The 20,359-nt window shown below is 46.8% G+C and overlaps 1 protein-coding gene across 2 annotated transcripts; it reads left to right on the top strand.

Annotated features, from left to right (window-relative positions):
- The first annotated feature begins 1,092 nt into the window (after positions 1-1,092).
- Positions 1,093-6,872, top strand: LOC116957022 (uncharacterized). Of its 2 annotated transcripts, none has more exons than XM_032978934.2 (4): positions 1,093-1,218; positions 1,501-1,558; positions 1,812-1,874; positions 4,967-6,872. In XM_032978934.2, the coding sequence occupies exon 4, from the start codon at positions 4,977-4,979 to the stop codon at positions 6,246-6,248; it is 1,272 nt and encodes a 423-aa protein (XP_032834825.1). In that variant the 5' UTR covers positions 1,093-1,218; positions 1,501-1,558; positions 1,812-1,874; positions 4,967-4,976; the 3' UTR covers positions 6,249-6,872. The 2 variants fall into 2 exon arrangements, with proteins under 2 accessions (XP_032834825.1, XP_032834827.1); XM_032978936.2 differs by having other exon boundaries at positions 1,212-1,353.
- Positions 6,873-20,359: the final 13,487 nt, after the last annotated feature.

Below are 20,359 nucleotides of genomic sequence, written 5' to 3'. Positions count from 1 at the left end.
CACTCACACACCCCTCCCACTCACACACCCCTCCCACTCACACACCCCTCCCACTCACTCACCCCTCCCACTCACACTCCCCTCCCACTCACACTCCCCTCCCACTCTCACACCCCTCCCACTCACACACCCCCTCCCACTCACACCCCTCCCACTCACACACCCCTCCCACTCACACACCCCTCACACTCACACTCCCCTCCCACTCACACACCCCTCACACTCCCCTCCCACTCACACACCCCTCCCACTCACACACCCCTCCCACTCACACACCCCTCCCACTCACTCACCCCTCCCACTCACACTCCCCTCCCACTCACACTCCCCTCCCACTCTCACACCCCTCCCACTCACACACCCCCTCCCACTCACACCCCTCCCACTCACACACCCCTCCCACTCACACACCCCTCCCACTCACACACCCCTCCCACTCACTCACCCCTCCCACTCACACTCCCCTCCCACTCACACTCCCCTCCCACTCTCACACCCCTCCCACTCACACACCCCCTCCCACTCACACACCCCTCCCACTCACACACCCCTCCCACTCACACACCCCTCCCACTCACACACCCCTCCCACTCACACTCCCCTCCCACTCTCACACCCCTCCCACTCACACACCCCTCCCACTCACACCCCTCCCACTCACACTCCCCTCCCACTCACTCACCCCTCCCACTCACACTCCCCTCCCACTCACACTCCCCTCCCACTCTCACACCCCTCACACTCACACTCCCCTCCCACTCACTCACCCCTCCCACTCACACTCCCCTCCCACTCACACTCCCCTCCCACTCTCACACCCCTCCCACTCACACTCCCTTCCCACTCACTCACCCCTCCCACTCACACTCCCCTCCCACTCACACTCCCCTCCCACTCTCACACCCCTCCCACTCACACACCCCCTCCCACTCACACCCCTCCCACTCACACACCCCTCCCACTCACACACCCCTCACACTCACACTCCCCTCCCACTCACACACCCCTCCCACTCACACACCCCTCCCACTCACACACCCCTCCCACTCACACACCCCTCCCACTCACACACCCCTCCCACTCACACACCCCCTCCCACTCACACCCCCCTCCCACCCCGCCGTCTCTGTGCACGCGACTCCCCGTGACGTCATCGGCGCGAGACGCTCCTCGCGCCCGGGGCTCTCTCTGCACGCCGCGCGTCGCTCGCTCTCTCGGGTGAGATGTTGACATCCTGACCACCACCACAACAACAACAACTACTACTGCAGCAGCTACTGACGTTGTTGTTTACCCAGGCGCAAAGCCCTCGCCCTATGCCTCCTTCTTTGTCTGTGCATATCAACGGAGAGAGTAAGTAGTATAGCAGTCGCGGTGCAGTCGATGTCCAGGTTGTTACATTAGAACGAGGAGGTGGGCCTAGCCGCGCAGGGCCCGGGACTGATGCCTCTCGGCTGAATTTTTTTTCGTATAAAAAAAATCGTTTTCGTTTGTCCTCAGGCGCCCCCTCTTGTCTGCTGCACCTCGCCGAGGAGAGAACTCCGCGCATTCTACTCTGGTCAGCCCACGACGCGAACATTGCCCCACTGCCCAATCGCGCCGCTGTTTATGTAACTTTGATTTACGTGACGCACTCCCTTGCGTGCGTGTTTTGTATTGTTCTGATCTCTCTCTCTCTCGCTCTCTCTTTGCCTCATTGCTTTCACGTACAGTCTGCACCACGGACTGGTTGTAATACAACGGAAAAATGAGTGGCGTTTTAGACCGCATGAGGAGGAAATCTGATGAGCTATCACATCTCTTTTTCACAGATGTCCAGTTTCCATCAACAACAAACTACAGACAACCATATAGTTCCACAATAGAGAAAAAAGGTAAGCGTATCATGATAAATTAATGTCAATAAAGTATGTAGTTTTTTTTTTTTGGGGGGGGGGGTGGGTATTAGATCGCGTAAGTGTAAATGTGTCGATTCTCGCCACCACCCGACACAGCCAACTAGTAAGGGTTGTGGTGGTGGAGAAACCAAACGCCATGTCTCGGACCGCATTCGTGAACACAAAGCAGACCTTAAACACGGTAGGACCAACACCTCGGCCGTGGCAGATCATTGTTATAATTCAGGAGGCTCGCATGACATTGACTTCTCCAAGACAGAGGTTCTTTGTAAGCCATCTGGCTACCATGAGAGATTCGTTCATGAGGCTATCCACATATACAAGCACAGAGACAATTTCAACCGAGAAGATGTATTCTGGTTTAGCAATCATTGGAAAGATTTGATAAACCATTTCAGGTCCTAATTGATTGTTGACGCTTACAGTGGCTTTCAGACAGCATACATTAAATTTTCGTCTCCCCCCTCCTCTTTTCAGAACATAGATGGACTCGTCCTTCTAAATAAACTGCTAAATCGCTGCGCGTGGCGCTGACGTTTTTTTATAAATAAATAAAAACACCATTTAAAAATAAATACATTTATGCAAAAACCGACACACCTGATGACGACCGTTCGTGTTATGGTCGAAACGTCGTGAGAATTTTTATTGTTTTATATATATTTTATTATTTTATTGTTTCCCTTCAACGTGACTTTACCGAACGAGCTAAGAATATGAATTACTGCAGTCACGAAAGCTTTAAATCAAAATTTAGTAAGGGTTGTCACGTAAACAGAACGTGGCCGAATTTGTCACTAGTACAGCACACAAGGTGTGTTGGAGAGCGAAGCCACAACATTTACATGCACATATATTAGCGCGATCTAACCCAAATTAAAAACTTATGGATGATATTGGTCGCGAAAGCCTGCCTGTTAAAAAGTGTACAGTACAAATTGTAAGTACGTACGCACATAAATTCCCACCGATTTTTCAACACTAAAATGCAAGCTTGGGGCAAGGGAGCAAAGCAAAACAAAAAAAACTGAAACACTTACATTGTGGCGCATACCCCACGCAAGGCTGGCCTGCAGCCCTTACTGCTGCCGTTATTGTCTTTGTAAATTATCGTGTAATTTGCCTTCATCCAAATTTAAAGGTTTTTGGGTTAAATCGCCAAAGTGTAAATCTGCCGAAACCCTCCACCACCCGCAACGGCCAATCAGTAACGCCAAATGGTTTCTACTTCAGCCAACCGGTGTGTTGAAAAGTGACTCCATAAAATTTACAATCCGAGTACGACGTTTCGCTCGTAATTACATCCAGCATCTGGCAAATCGCCCGATCTGAAATGTACTCGGATTGTAAATGTTGTGGATTCATTCTTCAACACACCGCTGTGCTGAAGTAGTAACTTTCTAGCGTTTTGTTTATGTGACAAATCCCTTACTGATTGGCCGTGTCGGTTGGTGGAGAGTTTAGACACATTTATACTTACGCGATTTAAAACAAAATCCTTCATTGAATTATGAATAATATTTGTCGCGAAGCCTATGTGTTAAACTTGTCTTCGTCTGACTGATTACTTGACCTCGGTCAGTCTCAAGACTAGTCCAGCAGTGTTCTGCCAGCTTCCGCGGTAGAGGTGATGGTGCTTTGCAGTAATCCGAACCAGTTGAATCATTTGCAAATCCCGTCTTTTTTTTTTTACAATATCATGTTTGGCCAATGCCAGTTGCAGTAGATTGTTTGGTGAGGTCCCGTTGGCAGTGGTTGTACAACAAGCACATGCAAAACAACTAACATTTGTAAATAACACTGGCCTTATTTGGAGAATGTACGTATGTTAAACTTTTTTCACACCGTACCTACCTAATCGGTGTGGGAACTCGTGCTATGCCATTGAGCCCTTCAACTTTTTGTAGTACAGGGATCAACGATTAGCATGTGTTTCCCAATTACGTATTTTTAGAGTAATTAAAAAATTAAATGGGTAGACGAAAAGTAAGCACACAAGGTTATTATCTTTATTTTACCGAATTACAGAGGGTTATTTTTATCTTAACTGGATGTAATTACAGTAAAACCTTGGATTGCGAGCATAATTGGTTCCGGAAACGTGTTTGTAATCCAAAGCACTCATATCAAAGCAATCGTATATCAGTTGTGATCATGTGATGCTCGGCAGACAAAGCGTATACGTACTTCTCGTATTGCAAGACCTCGCTCGTTTATCAAATTATTATTTAAATTTTTTGCTCGTCTTGCAAAATACTCGCAGACCAAGTTACTCGCAATCCAAGGTTTTACTGTACCAGCAAAACGTCGTACTCAAATTGTAAATGTTGTGGATTTACTCTCCAACACACCGGTGGGCTGAAGTAGTAACTATTTGGCATTTTGTTTACGTGACAAATCCCTTACTAATTGGCTGTATCCGGCGGTAGAGGGTTACGACACATTTATACTTACGCGATCTAACCCAAAAACCTTATGAATATTGGTCGCAAAAGCCTACGTGTTAAACTAATCACGTATTTATCAAAACGCGTAACAAATCAGATATCTAGGTTCATTTGATTTAGTTTAACAAATGTTCAAACTGACTCCCATTAACATTCTATCGAGATAACTGCTCAACCCGATCTATTAATGCTTTGGTATTTGCATTATCCTGTACTGCTCACCTTTTGTGGCATTGTTCTTTGTTCTAACACTGGTGAGGCAAGGCCAGAACGAAGGCTGTAGCTCTGGTGTAGGCCAACCAGTTACAAGGATAATGCGTACATAATTTTCAAAGCATATTTGTTTGCATGCTTTACCACACACATGATGTGTGGGTGATGCAGACTCGATGTCTTGCAATAATGGATGTCTATTTGGTGATTTAACATCTTAACACCTGTATTTTTGGGTCATCCCATATATACTGGTTTTCATTCTTCATCCTTGCACGCATCGGTGTAGTTTTCAAGTAGTTGTTTGGGTTCAGCAGTTTAATCTATGCCACCCTTTTGGTCATCAATGAAAACGAGTTTTTACAGGTAGGAAACTTTATTTATATTGTGTTTAATATATATCTACAGAATCAATCACATGGAGCAGAGAGACTCAACACAGCCTGGAATTAAAAGGCACCAATGCGTCCTTTGTTCATACAGCACGGATCAGATGGGCAATTTGAAGAAACATCAGAGAACACATACTGGCGAGAAGCCCTTCAAGTGCACTGTGTGTGGGAAGGCATTTAAAGACGCACGATCTCTGCGTATTCACCAGAGAACACACACTGGCGAGAAGCCCTTCAAGTGCACTGTGTGTGGGAAAGCATTTACACGGTCAGGAGATCTTGACAGACATCAGAAAACACACACTGGTGAGAAGCCCTTCAAGTGCACTGTGTGTGGGAATGCATTTTCACGGTCATCACATCTTGACACACATCAGAAAACACACACTCATGAAAAACCTTTCATATGCACGGTGTGTGAGAAGGCATTTAAAGATTCAAGATCTCTGCGTATTCACCAAAGAACGCACACTGGTGAGAAGCTCTTCAAGTGCACTGTTTGTGGGAAGGAATTTCCACGGTCTTCACATCTTGACAGACATCAGAAAACACACACTGGTGAGAAGCCCTTCAAGTGCACAGTGTGTGGGAATGCATTTACACGGTCATCACATCTTGAGACACATCAGAAAACACACACTGGTAAAAAGCCTTTCTTTTGCACTGTATGTGGGAAGGGATTTTCACATGCAGGATCTTTTCATATTCACCAGAGAACACACACAGTTGAGATGCCCTTTAAGTGCACTGTCTGTGGGAAGGCTTTTACACAGTCCGAAGATTTACATATTCACCAGAATAAACACACAGGTGAAAGGCCGTTCAAGTGCACTCTGTGTGGGAATACATTTACACGGTCATCACATCTTAACAGACATCAGAAAACACACTTTGCTGAAAAGCCCTTCAAGTGCACAGTGTGTGAGAAGTCATTTTCACGTTCATCACATCTTAACAGACATCAGAAAATGCACACAGGCGAAATGCCTTTGACGTGCAATGTGCGTGGGGATGCGTTTACAAGGTCAGAAGTCCGAAACAGTCAAGAGAAGACCCACACAGACTGGAATGGCAAATCCACAAGTGAGAGTCAAAATGCTGCAGTGACCCCATCTCTTATTAAACAGGAACCAGAACAATTTCCCCCCTTTGCAATGTGGCCAGGAGTGAAGGTGGAATGTGAAGAAGTGAATTGTGAAGAAGTGAAGGTGAAATGTGAAGATGAAGATTGGATTTCAGGACCTGACCTCCAGTTTGATGGCGGCAGCATGAAGCAGGAGGAGAATGCACACTGGTGAGAAGCCCTTCAAGTTCACTGTGCGTGAGAAGTGATTTATACGGTCAGAATGCCGAAACAATCATGGGCAGATCCACACGAAGGCTAGTCAAAATCAAAGTGCAGCAATGAACCAAAATAACTAGAGGTAAAGCCCCCCTTTACAACGTGGCCAGGAGTGATGTGGAATTGGAATATGAATTTTTGGCTCTAGGACCCGACCTCCAGGTGGATGGAGGCAGCGTGAACCAGGAAGATTCAGCCTGTGAGGGAGAGATGATCCCCAGGAGTTTGTGGATGTGGAGGTGTGGATGGGCTTTACGGAAAAAGCAGAATAGGAGGGCCCAGGACGTGTGAAGTGGGGTCGAGGAAGATCTCTAACCAAGACCGTGACCCAGAGAAGCTCCATCGTGTTCACGTTATTCACAGGCTTCTCTCCCTACAATAATGCATGCAGCTGTAGGTGTAATCAAACCAGAGAAAGCTTTCAGTGTAATAATGCAATATTGTCGATTTGCAAAGAAGTAGGGTTTATTTTTCGTAATTTAGAAGTATAATTTGATTGTTATGCATGACACGATTTTTATTATCTGTTAACTGTTGGACATTACCATTAAATTGGTTGCCATGTGTGGCTTGGCCTTTCTGCAATGCTCCCTCATCTTTTTAAAAAAATAACTTTTCAGACTTCTTTAACTTCACACACACGGTATACTCGACACAATATACATATACACATCCACCACACGCACAAATCATATACGTAACATACAATACAAACATTCACAACAACTGCCATTCACCACTAAGTGGCGGTGATGTTACCAAGGCGCTTGTGCCAGTCTAAGTGAAATTTGAGGCCACGAAAAGTGTCGAAGGCTCAATGGCAAGAGGTCACTGGGCAGACCCAGGTGCCATGGCTTGATTGCAATGACTGGCAGATCAAAATTAAAATATGTATTCATAATGGATTAATTTGATGAGCTATAAAGCTCTTTTTTGCAGATGTTAAGTAGGGGCGGGTCAGACTGTTACAACAAATAATGCAAAAACACAATAGGAGTGCAAACTAACATCACAATTCATTAGCACAGGGGTGGGGAACGTCCGGCCAGCGGGCCGTATAGGGCCCGCGAAATCATTTGGTCTGGCCCTGCCAAGGTAACCGCAAGCGGGACTCGAAATTCAATCAATCTAGGAGCAAACCTGGAAAAGCAGTTGCGAGTTGCAACATCATCAATACTAGCGAACATCACACGCCTCAAAGAGAAGCAGTTCCAGCCCATCACATTAGAGGTGAGTTGATTAAATGTTTGACCAAATATAACAGGATAATTTTTAAGTTGATAATTTTGTATGGCCCGCGAATTATGTTATAAATATACAAATGGCCCTTGGCAGAAAAAAATGTTCCCCACCCCTGCATTAGCAGATAGCCCGTAAGTGTCCACTGCACATTTCATCATTTGTTTCCACTTACCTCTCTTGTGCCAATATGCTCAAGTAGTGCACGTCCTTATGGCACCAATCTTTTGTGTCAAGCCATTCTCTGTTAGGTCTTCCTCTCTTTCCTGTTACTTTAATTTATTCCGAATAATACATTTTTAATTTGCCTGTTGTTCTTCCTACATGTGTCTAAATAGTGCCAGTTTATTTCTCATCACTACCTGCATCAGGTTTTCTATGTGCAACCTTTTTCGTCTATGTTAGTCACTCTTTGGGTCCAGCTTAGAGTATCCCACTATAGCAATACTTTTCTAGTGCCAATATCTTATCTCTATCTCTTTTTAATGTCCAAGTCTCGCAGGCATACACAGCTGTACTGAACATGCATGTTTTTAAGTTCAGTTTGGTCTTGTAACTAGTTTTCTTGCATGCAAAGTATAGGAAAGGTAAACAAATCACTTTAAAAAATGATGAAATTAAACTTTATCTTACCAGGTAAAGCCCACTGAACTATTCGGTTTTTTTTTTCACAAGCGACCTGGTTAAAAATTATAGCTCAACAAAGTGGCTTATGTGAAAATGTATGGGAGTAAAATAATCTAAATGTTTCTAAATGTGGAGAGAAAAAAAACAGAGGACCCGGTGAAAAAAAATCTATGCGACGATGGGGAGAACCTGCAAACTCCAAATATAGAGGGGTCGAGATCAAACCCCCCGAACCTCCATACCAGGCGAGGAAGACAACATCTCATCACTGCGGTGCTCCTTTAATAAATTAAGTATATACATTCAAATTGCATGAGTACATACATTCCCAAGCTTGGGAAAGGCATTAAAACAACAAAAACAGTCCCAGACCAAACCAAGACAATACACAGTCCCTCAATAAAATTACACATGGAAATGTAACTTTCGATACATTTTTAAGAATCAAATTTACAAATCACATTTGCCACGTGTTGTGCAAACTTGCTGTGTTTTGGCTGCCCAGCGCTCTGCTTTTTGTGTGTGTCACTGTCATTGGAGGGCGACTGCCTCCAACTACGCAGTAGTGTCCTTCACGAGCCTCCTCTACAGAGGCCGATCTTGACACTACGGGTACTTGTCTTCGGCAAGTCCACTTAGCTCCATATCTTGTACAGCATCAGTCCATCGCTTCTCCAGCCCGTGTCATACCCGTTTAGCTCCCTCTATCCAGCCAAACAAAAGCTGTTAGAACATGCAAGATACATGACCCAGCCAATGCAGCCTTGCCTGTCGAAGGAGCTCACCGATGGGACTGTTCAGATCTTCCGCGGATTTCTGAGCTCGCACAATTCAGCCCGGTTAAACCTAGGATGGATACTAGTTGGGCCAGCCTGAAGGTTTGCATAAAGTACCATTAGGGGGGTCCACGTTTAGCATGCATCGAGAAGGGAGGGTTTGACTGGCCGAGAAGACCCAAGGCTTTGTGTGGAGCGACAGACCAAGTACCTTCCACGCAGTGTTACGCATCCGATGAAAAATTAATGCTGCCCGGCTGATTCGGAGTGAGACCCCTGCTGTCAAACTGAAGCTGGTTAGAAGCACACTGCCCAAGTATGGAAACCTCTCCACTCTCTAATCAACTGACCTATCACGAATGGGGAGTTGAGGTGGTGAAGTATTATATGAAACAAAATACCCACGCAGGTGCTTAGATTTGGTGGGGCCAGCGGTAAGGCCACACCTGTTTTAGCACGCTCCAGGTTCAGTAGCAGCACCTCAACTCCTTTCTCTGAGTGAGCAGCAATCATCAGATCATCAGCATACATGACATGGTTGACCAATAGGGAACCATTCTTCGACCGCACCCGGGCATCGATCAGCCTCCTAGTACAGCCAGATGATATCCCTGTCGCACCCCAGGGAATGGTGAACAGGGAATGGCTCTGACTCCCAGCTACGTGGCTTTACCCGGGCCTGCCCACCATCATGAAACACCCCCCCCACTCCACCATCCCCCATTCTCCTATCCCCCCCCCCCCTTTCATGAGTGTGGGTGGGACAGTGGTGGGGGGGGGATTCCCCCGCTCATGACGTCAACAGGGCCCTCCCGCCCCACTCACGTGCCACCACGTGATGTCACAATACACCTGAACCAGGAAGTGGGTCAAAGAGTCAACTGGCTCTACTCGCCTCTCACTTGGATTCGAGGTGAGATGTTTGCATCGTGGTGGTAGCGGTTTTTTGACGCTTTTATTTAACTCGCTCTGTCTGTTGTTGTATCCTCAAATCTTGTAACTCAATGTTAACCCACTTCCCAATGTGGTATCGTCTGCAAACCTGGTATACTGATGTCATACTGATGACAATACTATATCCTATTAAAAAAATGTATTTTTAAACCTTCATTTTTTTATGTTATGTTTCGGCTTTGGTCTAATTGTCCATGCTCAACTGTCGTTGGCTGTAAATCACGGCCCCTTACGTTATGGCAAGCTTTGCGGCCACTTCTGGAGTCGTGGAGTACTGCCATTACGAGTAGGATACTTTTCATTAACGCGTGTTTTTAAAAAAAGTATTTTTTAAAACATTATTTGTTATTTACCCAGGAAAGACATCCGTTATTCTCTTTCGTACGGATATCAATTGACTATCGAATCGATTTCCAGGTTGTAAAATGAGCACATTAAATCGTGGGGCCTAGTCAATGCAAGCCTGGCCTGCTGCTCTAGTTTGCTGTTATCTTGTTGAGCATTTTTTGTTAATTTGTTTTCACGGAGTGCAATCACAAACGATTAGCACGGTTGCCTATGTACGGTGCGAAAAAAAGTTGAACAAACATACAAGACCCTTTGATCTCAAATATGAAACAAAAGTACCAAGCATGAACAAGGGTAAACTTTGACCCCCGCGAGACAACAATAATGTAACCTTAACCCACGTTGTGCTGGACAGCTGATCAACACTGCGGTTATTTCTTATTTACTTATATGCATTGGGTTTAGTCACTTGCTTACTTTTTATGTACGTTGCGCTCCTGTCGTATTTTTGTGTTGTAACTTAATAATTAAAGATGTATCATGGTTCATAATAATGTTTTTTGGGTTAGATCGCGTTATTTATAAATGTGTCGTAACCCCCCCCCTCCGCCTCAAATCACTGCACCTGAATGAGTTAAATGATGACGTCACCCTGCTGCTCTATTTAAGACTGGGAGCAAGTGAGGGCTTTACCATTCTGGCGAATTGCCCGATGATGCTGGATGTAATTACCAGCGAAACGTCGTACTCAAATTTTAAATGATGTTGATTCACTCTTCAACACACCGGTGGGCTAAAGTAGTGAACTATTTGTCCTTCTAAACGCGACACATTTTTTACTGTTGGCCGTGTCGGGTGCTGGAGGGTTACGACACATTTATAAATAATGCGATCTAACCCAAAAACCTTTATTATGAATACTATTGGTCATGAAAGCCTACGTGTTAAACTGATGTATAATGTTCTTTGGTTCTTTCGGTAAAGTCACGTAGAATGAGAATAAAATAATAAATTAATAAAATAAAATAACACAATAAAATTCTCACGACGTGATTTTACCGAAAGAACCAAAGAAGATTAATCCTTGCAGTCACGAAAGCTTTAAATCGAAAAATGATGTATAATGGTTGTGTAGAGTAGTAGTTAGTGACGTCATTTCATGCTCGCCCTCCGGTACGATGACGTCACGTATGGTGACGTCACGGACAGAGGGCGGGATGGTGACATCATGTCCCCCTGGGATATTTAGGTTGGGACCCGTAACGTGTTCGAGGTCGTGGCGGGGAGCCAGGAACGTGTGGAGTTGGGAGTTGAGACCCAGGGTAGGAGGAAATTAGCACCAGGCTAGAGTAGCCTGGAGGTGTGCTAGGGAATCCCCAGTACCCTTCCCCTGGGGGAGCGATGGGACCCAGGGTAGGGGGAAATTAGCACCAGGCTAGAGTAGCCTGGAGGTGTGCTAGGGACTTCCCCAGTACCCTTCCCCTGGGGTGTGGAGTGTAGGCAGTGAGCGTGCAGTACACGGAGTCGTGTATGAAGAAAAGTCCTTAATAAAACAACTGGCGCAAGCCCCTACATGAAGATCTGCCTCCGAGTCGTCATTTACGCCTCAACAGTTGTAAAGCGCATTAGATTAAGGCGCTGCTGCTGTACATACATCTATGTAAGATGTGCAGATACGGTATTGGCAGGAGTGGAATGGGCATCTGGACGTCCTGAAGATGCACAGGAAGTCTGATGGCCACCACCCGGTCAATAGGGGAAGCACTAAATACGAAAACAAATACGCTAAATTTCACGTATTACTCAATCGTTTGAAAAGTGAAGGAGATTGGAAAAACACTCAATGCGTTTTTTTTTTCATTTCGATATGGACACAAATATACAGATATTACTCTCAAGCTTGACATATTTTAGGGCCCCCCAGCATTGTCACCATCTGGCCCTGGTAAAAGACTGAAGGATTTTTGATGGAAAAGGTGTGACGTGTGAGTACTGTGTGAGATGTATTTAATGTGAGTGTATATTGTGTTTAGGTGTGCTGTGTGTAAGTGTAAAATGCATGTTTATTGTTTGTGATGTGGCGAGATGTTATGGTATGAATGAGGTTATGCGTTCGATCCCGTCCCTGACGCCTGTATATTTAGAGTTTGCATGTTCTGCCCATGGTCATGTGGATCGTTCTCAGAGTCCTCCAGTTTTTTCCTCTACGTAAAAAAAATGCATTTAGATTATTTATCTTCTACACATTTCCACATTATAAGCCACTCCGTTGAGCCATCATTTGTGGTCAAGTCGCGTCTGAAAAATAGCTAATATCTCAGTTACCTTTACCTGGTGAATCAAATAGTTTTGTGTATTGCGTGTGATGTTTATCTTTTTCTGCTGGGTGTACTGCGTATGCATGTAATGTTTTTATAGTAAGTGTAATGTGTATGTATATCTGATGTGTGTGTTGCGTGTGAGTGTGTAATGTGTGTATAATGCATGTGTTGAGGCGTAAATGATGACTCGGAGGCGGATCTTCGTGTCGGGGCTTGCACCAGTTGTTTTATTAAAGTCCTCTCTTCGCACACGACTCCGTGTACTGCACACTCACTGCCTACACTCCACACCCCAGGGGAAAGGTACTGGGGATTCCCTAGCACACCCGCAGGCTACCCTAGCCTGGTGCCAATTTCTCCCTACCCCGGGGTCCCATCGCTCCCCCGGGGGAAGGGTACTGGGTAGGTCCCTAGCACACCCACAGGCTACCCTAGCCTGGTGCCAATTTCCCCCTACCTCGGGGTCCCATCGCTCCCCCAGGGGAAGGGTACTGTGGAGGTCCCTAGCACACCCACAGGCTACCCTAGCCTGGTGCCAATTTCCCCCTACCCCGGGTCCCGACTGTGCAGTACACATTCCCGGACTGTCCAGACGACCCTGAACCCGTGATGGGTTCCAGCTTAAATCCCCCAGGGGGACATGACGTCACCGTCCCGCCCCCTGTGCATGACGTCACCATCCGTGATGTCATCGTACCAGAGGGTGAGCGTGACGTGACGTCACTAACTCCTACTCTACATCACCCCCCCCCCACCCCATGAAAAAAAATCAGCCAACCCGGCTGCAACCATTACGAGAGCAGAACCCGGCAACCCGAATGGGAAGACAACTATATCAAAAGAGTGCAAGTGACATGTGTGTGAAGAGAACAGGACCGGCTGCTAGAACACAACCCAACACTAGGGCAGCACGGTACAGGGCGACATGGAGATGGTCCCCACACGGGACACCGGAACGTGTCCGACGAAGGCAGGAGACGAAGAAACGGCCCCACTGGCCGTCACCGTATCCGCAGGCCCCCCGAGCGTGTGCGTGACGTCGGCCCGCTCTTCCGTGCCGCGTCGGCGTCAGAATCGGCGGTGTGCTGGCAGGTGTCCAGTCCGCCGGCCAATCCGCCAGGTGAGGTGCTGCTGGTGGAATTACTGGCGGGGCTTCTGCAGGCGCACACAAAGGCACGGCATCGCTCGCGCCATCACAACTCGTGCGGCCCGGCTCGGCGGACACAACAGACACTCGGCCCCTCAGTAGTGGAGATGAGAAGAAAAGAATACACAAATTCAGACGCGTTGGATGCACAACCAACGCCACGATGAACCCGAATACAGTAGAACCTCGGAGATGGAATGCACCAGAACCCGAACAAATTGGTGTTGGAACAAATTGATGTTGGAATGGCCGTCTGGAACGAATTAAGTTTGATCTCCGGGGTACCACTGTACGTTCACCTTCACCCACACAACAAGGGTGGCAGGGTTCCCCGACCCCCAGCCCCCGTTCCATCCACTAGACGGTGATAGAGCGAAGACGGAAGAACCGCCTAGCGCTCACTTACTGCACAACATGCACCCTAACAACGGAGGGATACAGTCTCAACGCAACCGGACACCAACGCCCGAACACCACGAATCACCAGCCCCCTGTTGCAACGTGCCTTGGAGTGTCTCGATCTCCAGGCTGGCAGGGCGAGCCTACAGCTCCAGACGCACCACGGAGGGTCTCAAACTCCGGGCCGCCAGGTCAAGCCATCAGCCATACCATGACGGGACCACATTCTCCGAGCCATGTGAGCGCACAGCCCACTAGGCTATCTACACCATGGAGTGTTTCAATCTCCGGGCGACCAGGTTAAGCCGTCAGCCTTACCATGACGGGACCACAACTGACATGTTTTAGGCACGCAACACCCCCTGGACCATCCTGGTCAGAATCTGCATCCCAAGAAATTTGACAGCCAGCACCACAATTACAAACACTAGCAGCATGTCACCATCTCAATTTAAATGCCCCGTACACATGACGGCAGAGCCACAAACCAAGGCAATCATCCCCCGCACAATCGCAATCTCACACCCTCACAACACATACAATTTAAACCTTGCATTTCAAAATCCCCCTCTACATTTACCATGGGACTCGGGCATTCCAATTTGAGGAGCAAAAAAAATGTATACAGAAAACGCCCAATAATCGCCGAATGGGGTAATACAGTATATGCCGTCTGCATACAGCCAACCATCTCGAGCAATGCTCCATACAGTCTATACACTGTTAACAATCACAGCACAGCTATACATTAACAATGATGAACAAAGTTTTCCACAGTCACGTTGACAACACTCACAAGCGAAGCTCCATACTGTATACCCAAAAACAATCGCGACTCCACAACGGCAACCAACAAAGTGTCAACAAATCATTGACCCGGCAATCCACTGGATCTTAACGGAGCCCGAGACCCCCCACCTAGCCGAATTATTCATTAACTGGCTCCTTAAGATAACAATCCCGACGCCGCCGTAATGAACCAATAATGTAACACGCGGACACCCGACACGAACGCCACGGACAGACGCAAGTTATCAAAAGCAATTGGACGCCCCGCATCCCGGCGGGAAAACAATGAAAACACTAACTCACAACCCGGCGCACGCAAGATGGATGAGGCGTCAACAGGGGCCGGTGTGTGTCGCGTCACGTCCTCGCCTGACAAGCTGTGACGAGCGGAGGGACGGCAGGGTGGAGCGCTGGGAGGCCCCGGAGAATCTTGCACGCCGACCACGGACCCCGCTTGCGACTGCAGCCGCCACCCGAACGTGTGGGAGCTCCGCCTCCACAGGTGTTGACGTCGGCGGGAACGGCATTTTGGCGGGAACAGCGCCCCTCCGCCAAAATGGCGGGAACGGCGTTTTGGCGGGAACAGCGTCCCGGCCCGGCTGCCAAAATGGCGGCCCCACCGCGGCCCCCAGCATGCCCTCCAGGCCTCCCCCGCCAGCCCCCCGCAGTGACGACGGCGTCCTCTCCTCGCGGCTCTGTCGCGCGCCGCGGCCGCTTCAGCAGCAGGCCGCGCACCACGTGGCACCTCCAAAATGGCCGCTCCCGACCGCTTCTCCGCCACGATGGTCAGGATGGCGGCGGCGGCCTGCCACGTGGTCGCCGGAGGACCTGTAATGGAGGCCGTCTCCCCAGCGCGCCCGATGTTCCTCCACTGGTGCTGTAGACACACCAGCCGTGGCCGCAATAGCCGGGGCCACGGAACCCCGGGGTCATCTGGTCCCGGGTCACCGCCTCTGCGTCGTTGGAATGCACAACAGGTGGGTTCCGCTTTTTCAAGAGCATCGCCTTGAAAAAGTCCACTTCTGACGCCAGTTGTTGACAAGTTCCCGATGACTCACTCGGAAGCTGAGGTAAGTTAAGGGCTTTCGCCTTAGGTTTATTACAGATCTTAACAGTACACGGGGGTGAACATTTTCCCTTGGGATTAGGGGTCCCGGGCTGGGTCCCGATACAGCCGGCTGCCTTGTGCGGTCTCCTCTTCGCCGGCCATGGGATCAGACAACACGGCCGACCGAGGAGCACAGCCACGTCTAGCCTGGCACTGTGCTCTCCCCTATCCCTACCCTCTTGCTCCTGGCTCCCCGTTCCACCCTTTTCGGACCCTACTCTCCAGCTACGACCCTGCTGACGTCACGGGGTCCCCCCTTTATACTTGAGGAGCCGTGACGTCATTCTCCTGCCCCGAGCGCATGACATCACGTGACGTCATCGCACTGGACAGCACATGTGACGCCACTTCCCCATTCTACTCAACAAATGTAACGCTTATGTATAAGTACTTGATGTCAGTGCCGGATTAAGCTAGTGCGAGGCCTGTAGCATATGTTTATGAAGGGGCCATAAAAAAAACATTAAACACAAAATTTATAAACTTTCTTCATAATTTAATAGTATTTTCTCGCTAGCTGTACCCGGCCACGCGTTGCTGTGGCTCAGTCTGCTTAAATGGCAAAGAAAGAAAAGAGAAAGCGCACGTTTCTAAAATATTTAATTTCACAATGCTTGTGGGTATACAATAGTTTTTGTTGTTCCATTGTCTGTGTGGATATAGAGATTGTCTGGTTTGCCGAATCTAGAACACGCAACATATAATTGTCCATTTGAGAAGCAAGCCGTGTCTAGATCTAAACCGCACAATTCTAAAGATTGGCCCTGAGCTTTGTTGATGGTGATTGCAAATGCCAATCGAATTGGGAATTGCAATCTCTTAAATTGAAATGCCATATCCGTTTGAATCATAGGAATGCGAGGAATGAGGACATCTTCACCTTTGAAAGGTCCTGTCAATATTGTTGCTTCAACGACGTCGCTCATTAATTTTTTTTACTGCAAGCCGCGTGCCGTTGCAGAGCTTTGGCTGGTTGATATTTCGCAACATGATAATTGGCACACCGATTTTCAATTGCAGTACGTGCGGTGGCATCCCTGGCAGATCGAGTGAATTCAATAATTCTGTTGGATAATTAACCGCTTCATCTGCTTCCACAACAGTGTCGACGGACTTGTATGTGACTGCCTGGCTTTGAATGTTAGACTGAATAATATTGTTAAGTTCGTAGACGTCTTTGTTCTTGGCCGCAAGAATAGCTCGTTCACTCAGCCAATCGTGATTCTTATAATTGGTTTGAATATTGGGAAGTACGTTTTCAACCAATTCTTCTTTTGACGTCACTAAATTGCAGAAGTTTTGAGGCAATGAAATTCGTCCTGAGGTCAGATCAACCGGCACGTTTCCGTTCCCAATTTCCAGCAATTGGTGTGAGAATATTTCAGCTGATCGATCGTTTTGCAGTTGGACATGCATATTTGTAGTTAATTTTAACGTCTTTTCGTGTCGCCACAAAGTAGAGTATTTCAGGCAAGCATTTATTTCGTCCACTGGTGTCGATCGAGGAATCACAGGCAATGTTTGCCTGAAATCTCCTGCAAGCAATATTAATGCGTTCCCAAATGGTGTGATGTTTCCACGCAAATCTTGCAATGATCGATCAAGAGCCTCGAGCGATTTTTTTGTGCGCCATTGTGCATTCATCCCAAACAATAAGTTTGCATTCCCATGCCGGATGCTTTGGAAATGTTGCACGTGGGAGTTTCAATGAATTGCATGTTTAATGGAAATTTCAAAGCAGAATGAGCAGTTCTTCCACCTGGTAGCAATGTCGCAGCTATTCCGGATCGAATTACTGCCAGAATCAACCTAATTAGAAACGTTTTACCAGTTCCTCCTGGCGCATCTAAGAAGAAGATTTCTCCAACTGCGTTATTGATAGTCTGCATTATTTGATCGTAAATGCCTTTTTGCTCAAGCGTTAGCTTAGGAATATTTGATTGCACATACGACAAAAGATCACCCGTGTTGTAATTTTGTTCACGACGCAATTCTACATCGAACGAAGCAGCAGCAGATCGATTCGGTGATGGCATTCCCAATTTATTGAGAACTTTGTTCGAGATGTCTAAGCACAAATCTTCAATCATTATCAACGCTTCGTTGTAGATTTCTGCTGTAAAATCCATGTTCATATTTGCATTTTCCTTGCGTATTCGACGGAAAATATCTTCAGCCATGTGCGATTTATATTTCTCCCATAACTCTGTTGGAGGTGAAGGGGAGCAGGCGGTCAATATGATTGCAAACAATGCACGAATTTGATTTGGATGTGACGTGTTGCACGTGTCATTAATGCATACATCCCAGTGTCGGTCGTTCTCCAATGCATTCAGAGCTTGACATGCACTGCGGAAAGTGGCATGTGTAACGCCGTTGACAATTGTCAATTGCTGGAAAGACTTTGGACCGGGCACATTTACCAACAGCATGCGAAGAAAGAAGCATTCATCTTGATTGGGATGCACGGTGTACAGTCTACCTATCGTAGTTTCTTTGAATATGCCAGGTTGTCCCGCGACTCGCTCTCCTCGTTTGCGTCGTTCAAATGATTTTCTACTCGCATTCATGTGTAATACGTAGGCACTTCCGAATACAGCAGTGTTTTCGCAAACGTGTCATTTTGACGTAACGTGAAGAAAGCAGTTAACGTTGTAGCCGGTGGATTCAGGGCTATTTGTTGCACATTTGCAGCTGTGAAATACACGCGTTGTCCATTTTCTAAATGTACTGCTAAGTGAACAACAGCTGGACTTCGTTCATGTATGGGAAATGAAAGAATTCGCCATACAGCTTCATTGCTGCTTATGTATCATCCAACCTGATACTGTGCGATTTCACCGATATGTATGACCACATTCCTATCACTTCTTTCTGGTTGCACGCCAAAAACTGCCATGTCGCTGCCTTTATTCACGTACTTACAAATGTATTTGATCGATTTAACGGAGTTACAGCATTCCACGTTTATGTGCGCTTTGTATGTTTTTGATAGCAAAGGCGAATATGGAACAACCCACCGGTTTTCTACTTCGATGTCACCGTTTCGCATTTTTATGGTTGCTAATTTACCGCCATCTTCTGCTGATCGTCTTCTGTATTAAGGATATCCATCGTTTCCTGTAACTGTGTTGGATACTAATGCTCGAGGATATCGCTTAGAGCATTTTCCGTCTATCATGCATGGTGAATTTGGATGCAGTGTACCGCAAGGTCCGTGTATCATATTTTTCGTCACGACTTCATGCAAATCCTTATCGACGTCGACATCGGGTATTTCAGCGCATATTACATCGTCGATTTCGTTTGAAGTGATTTTGTTATAGAGCCAGATTAGTATATGTGCGTGTGGCAATCCTCTCTTTTGCCATTCCACTGAGTACATCCAGCAGCGCACAGACCCAACCACTTCATGTTTTACCATGAAATCCATCAGCGATTTCAGCTTCTGTCTGAAAACACGTGCTGTGATGTCATGCCTATCCACCGGTGATTGCCCAGGAAGTAAGAGCTGTTGTATATCGTCGCAAGCTGGATTGCATTTGAATGTAATGAATAGGTCTGGACGCCCGTAGTGACGAACATACGCAATTGCATCTTGAGCGTACTCATGCATATGACGTGGACTGCCTGTATATGAAGTTGGCAAAATCGTTAGTCTTCAACGTTAGTTGTATTGCCGTCATTTACAACTGCATCTCGCAAATGAACGTATTCTTCAGAGCGAAGCTTGGTCTGATTCAAACGGATGAATATCAAACGTTCTGTTTCTATTTTTGCATACATATCTGCGATGTATTGGTGAAACAATTGACGCCATTTCAAAATGTGATTGTCTTCATTCTCTGGAATCATTAATCGGTATGAATAATAGTTCATTGCGCTGCATTTCTTATTTGTTTCTTCGCCACTGACTGGATTTATCATCTTAACGTTGAAGTGATATCCATCGGCACCATCCCAAAAAATGACTGGATATAGCAGGGCATCGTAGCATCGATGTGTTTCTGCAACTTTTGTCAATTGATCGTTTCTCCGATGAAGAACAATATCTCTAGGTTGGAATTGAGCTCCAACTATAACAATTGCCACTTCGTCTGTAGTTGGAGCATTGAATCTTCGCACATGTACTCCAGCAGGCGTTTTGTCAGCATGAATAACAATCTTGTGTGTATCAGATGGCATCATGTCAATTGCTGTTTTGAACAAACGCACTAAATTATTTTTTTTCGTGAAGAAATTCTTGCAGTTGGGAAACGATGGACCTTTTATGCCGGTAGAAATTCCGCAGCGTGCATTCAATTAATCATTGCCATCACCGATGAAATACATTTGTAGGAATTTATGTTGACCATCTGAGAACGGAAGCAGGGAGCCAGCTTTATGATATATTTGTCCTTTCACTTTGAAAGTTGGCAT

The sequence above is a fragment of the Petromyzon marinus genome, chromosome 69, assembly GCF_048934315.1.
Source record: "Petromyzon marinus isolate PM22_M1 ecotype Great Lakes invasive population chromosome 69, UKy_Petmar_22M1.pri1.0, whole genome shotgun sequence".
NCBI classification, from domain to species: Eukaryota; Metazoa; Chordata; class Hyperoartia; order Petromyzontiformes; family Petromyzontidae; genus Petromyzon; species Petromyzon marinus.
Note: the sequence above shows the minus strand (reverse complement) of the source record. Positions and strands in the feature narration are given on the sequence as shown.

What these genes read in the sequence shown, in the direction of transcription:
- LOC116957022 (XM_032978934.2), top strand. Translation starts at nt 4,977, where the DNA reads ATGGAGCAGAGAGACTCAACACAGCCTGGAATTAAAAGGCACCAATGC.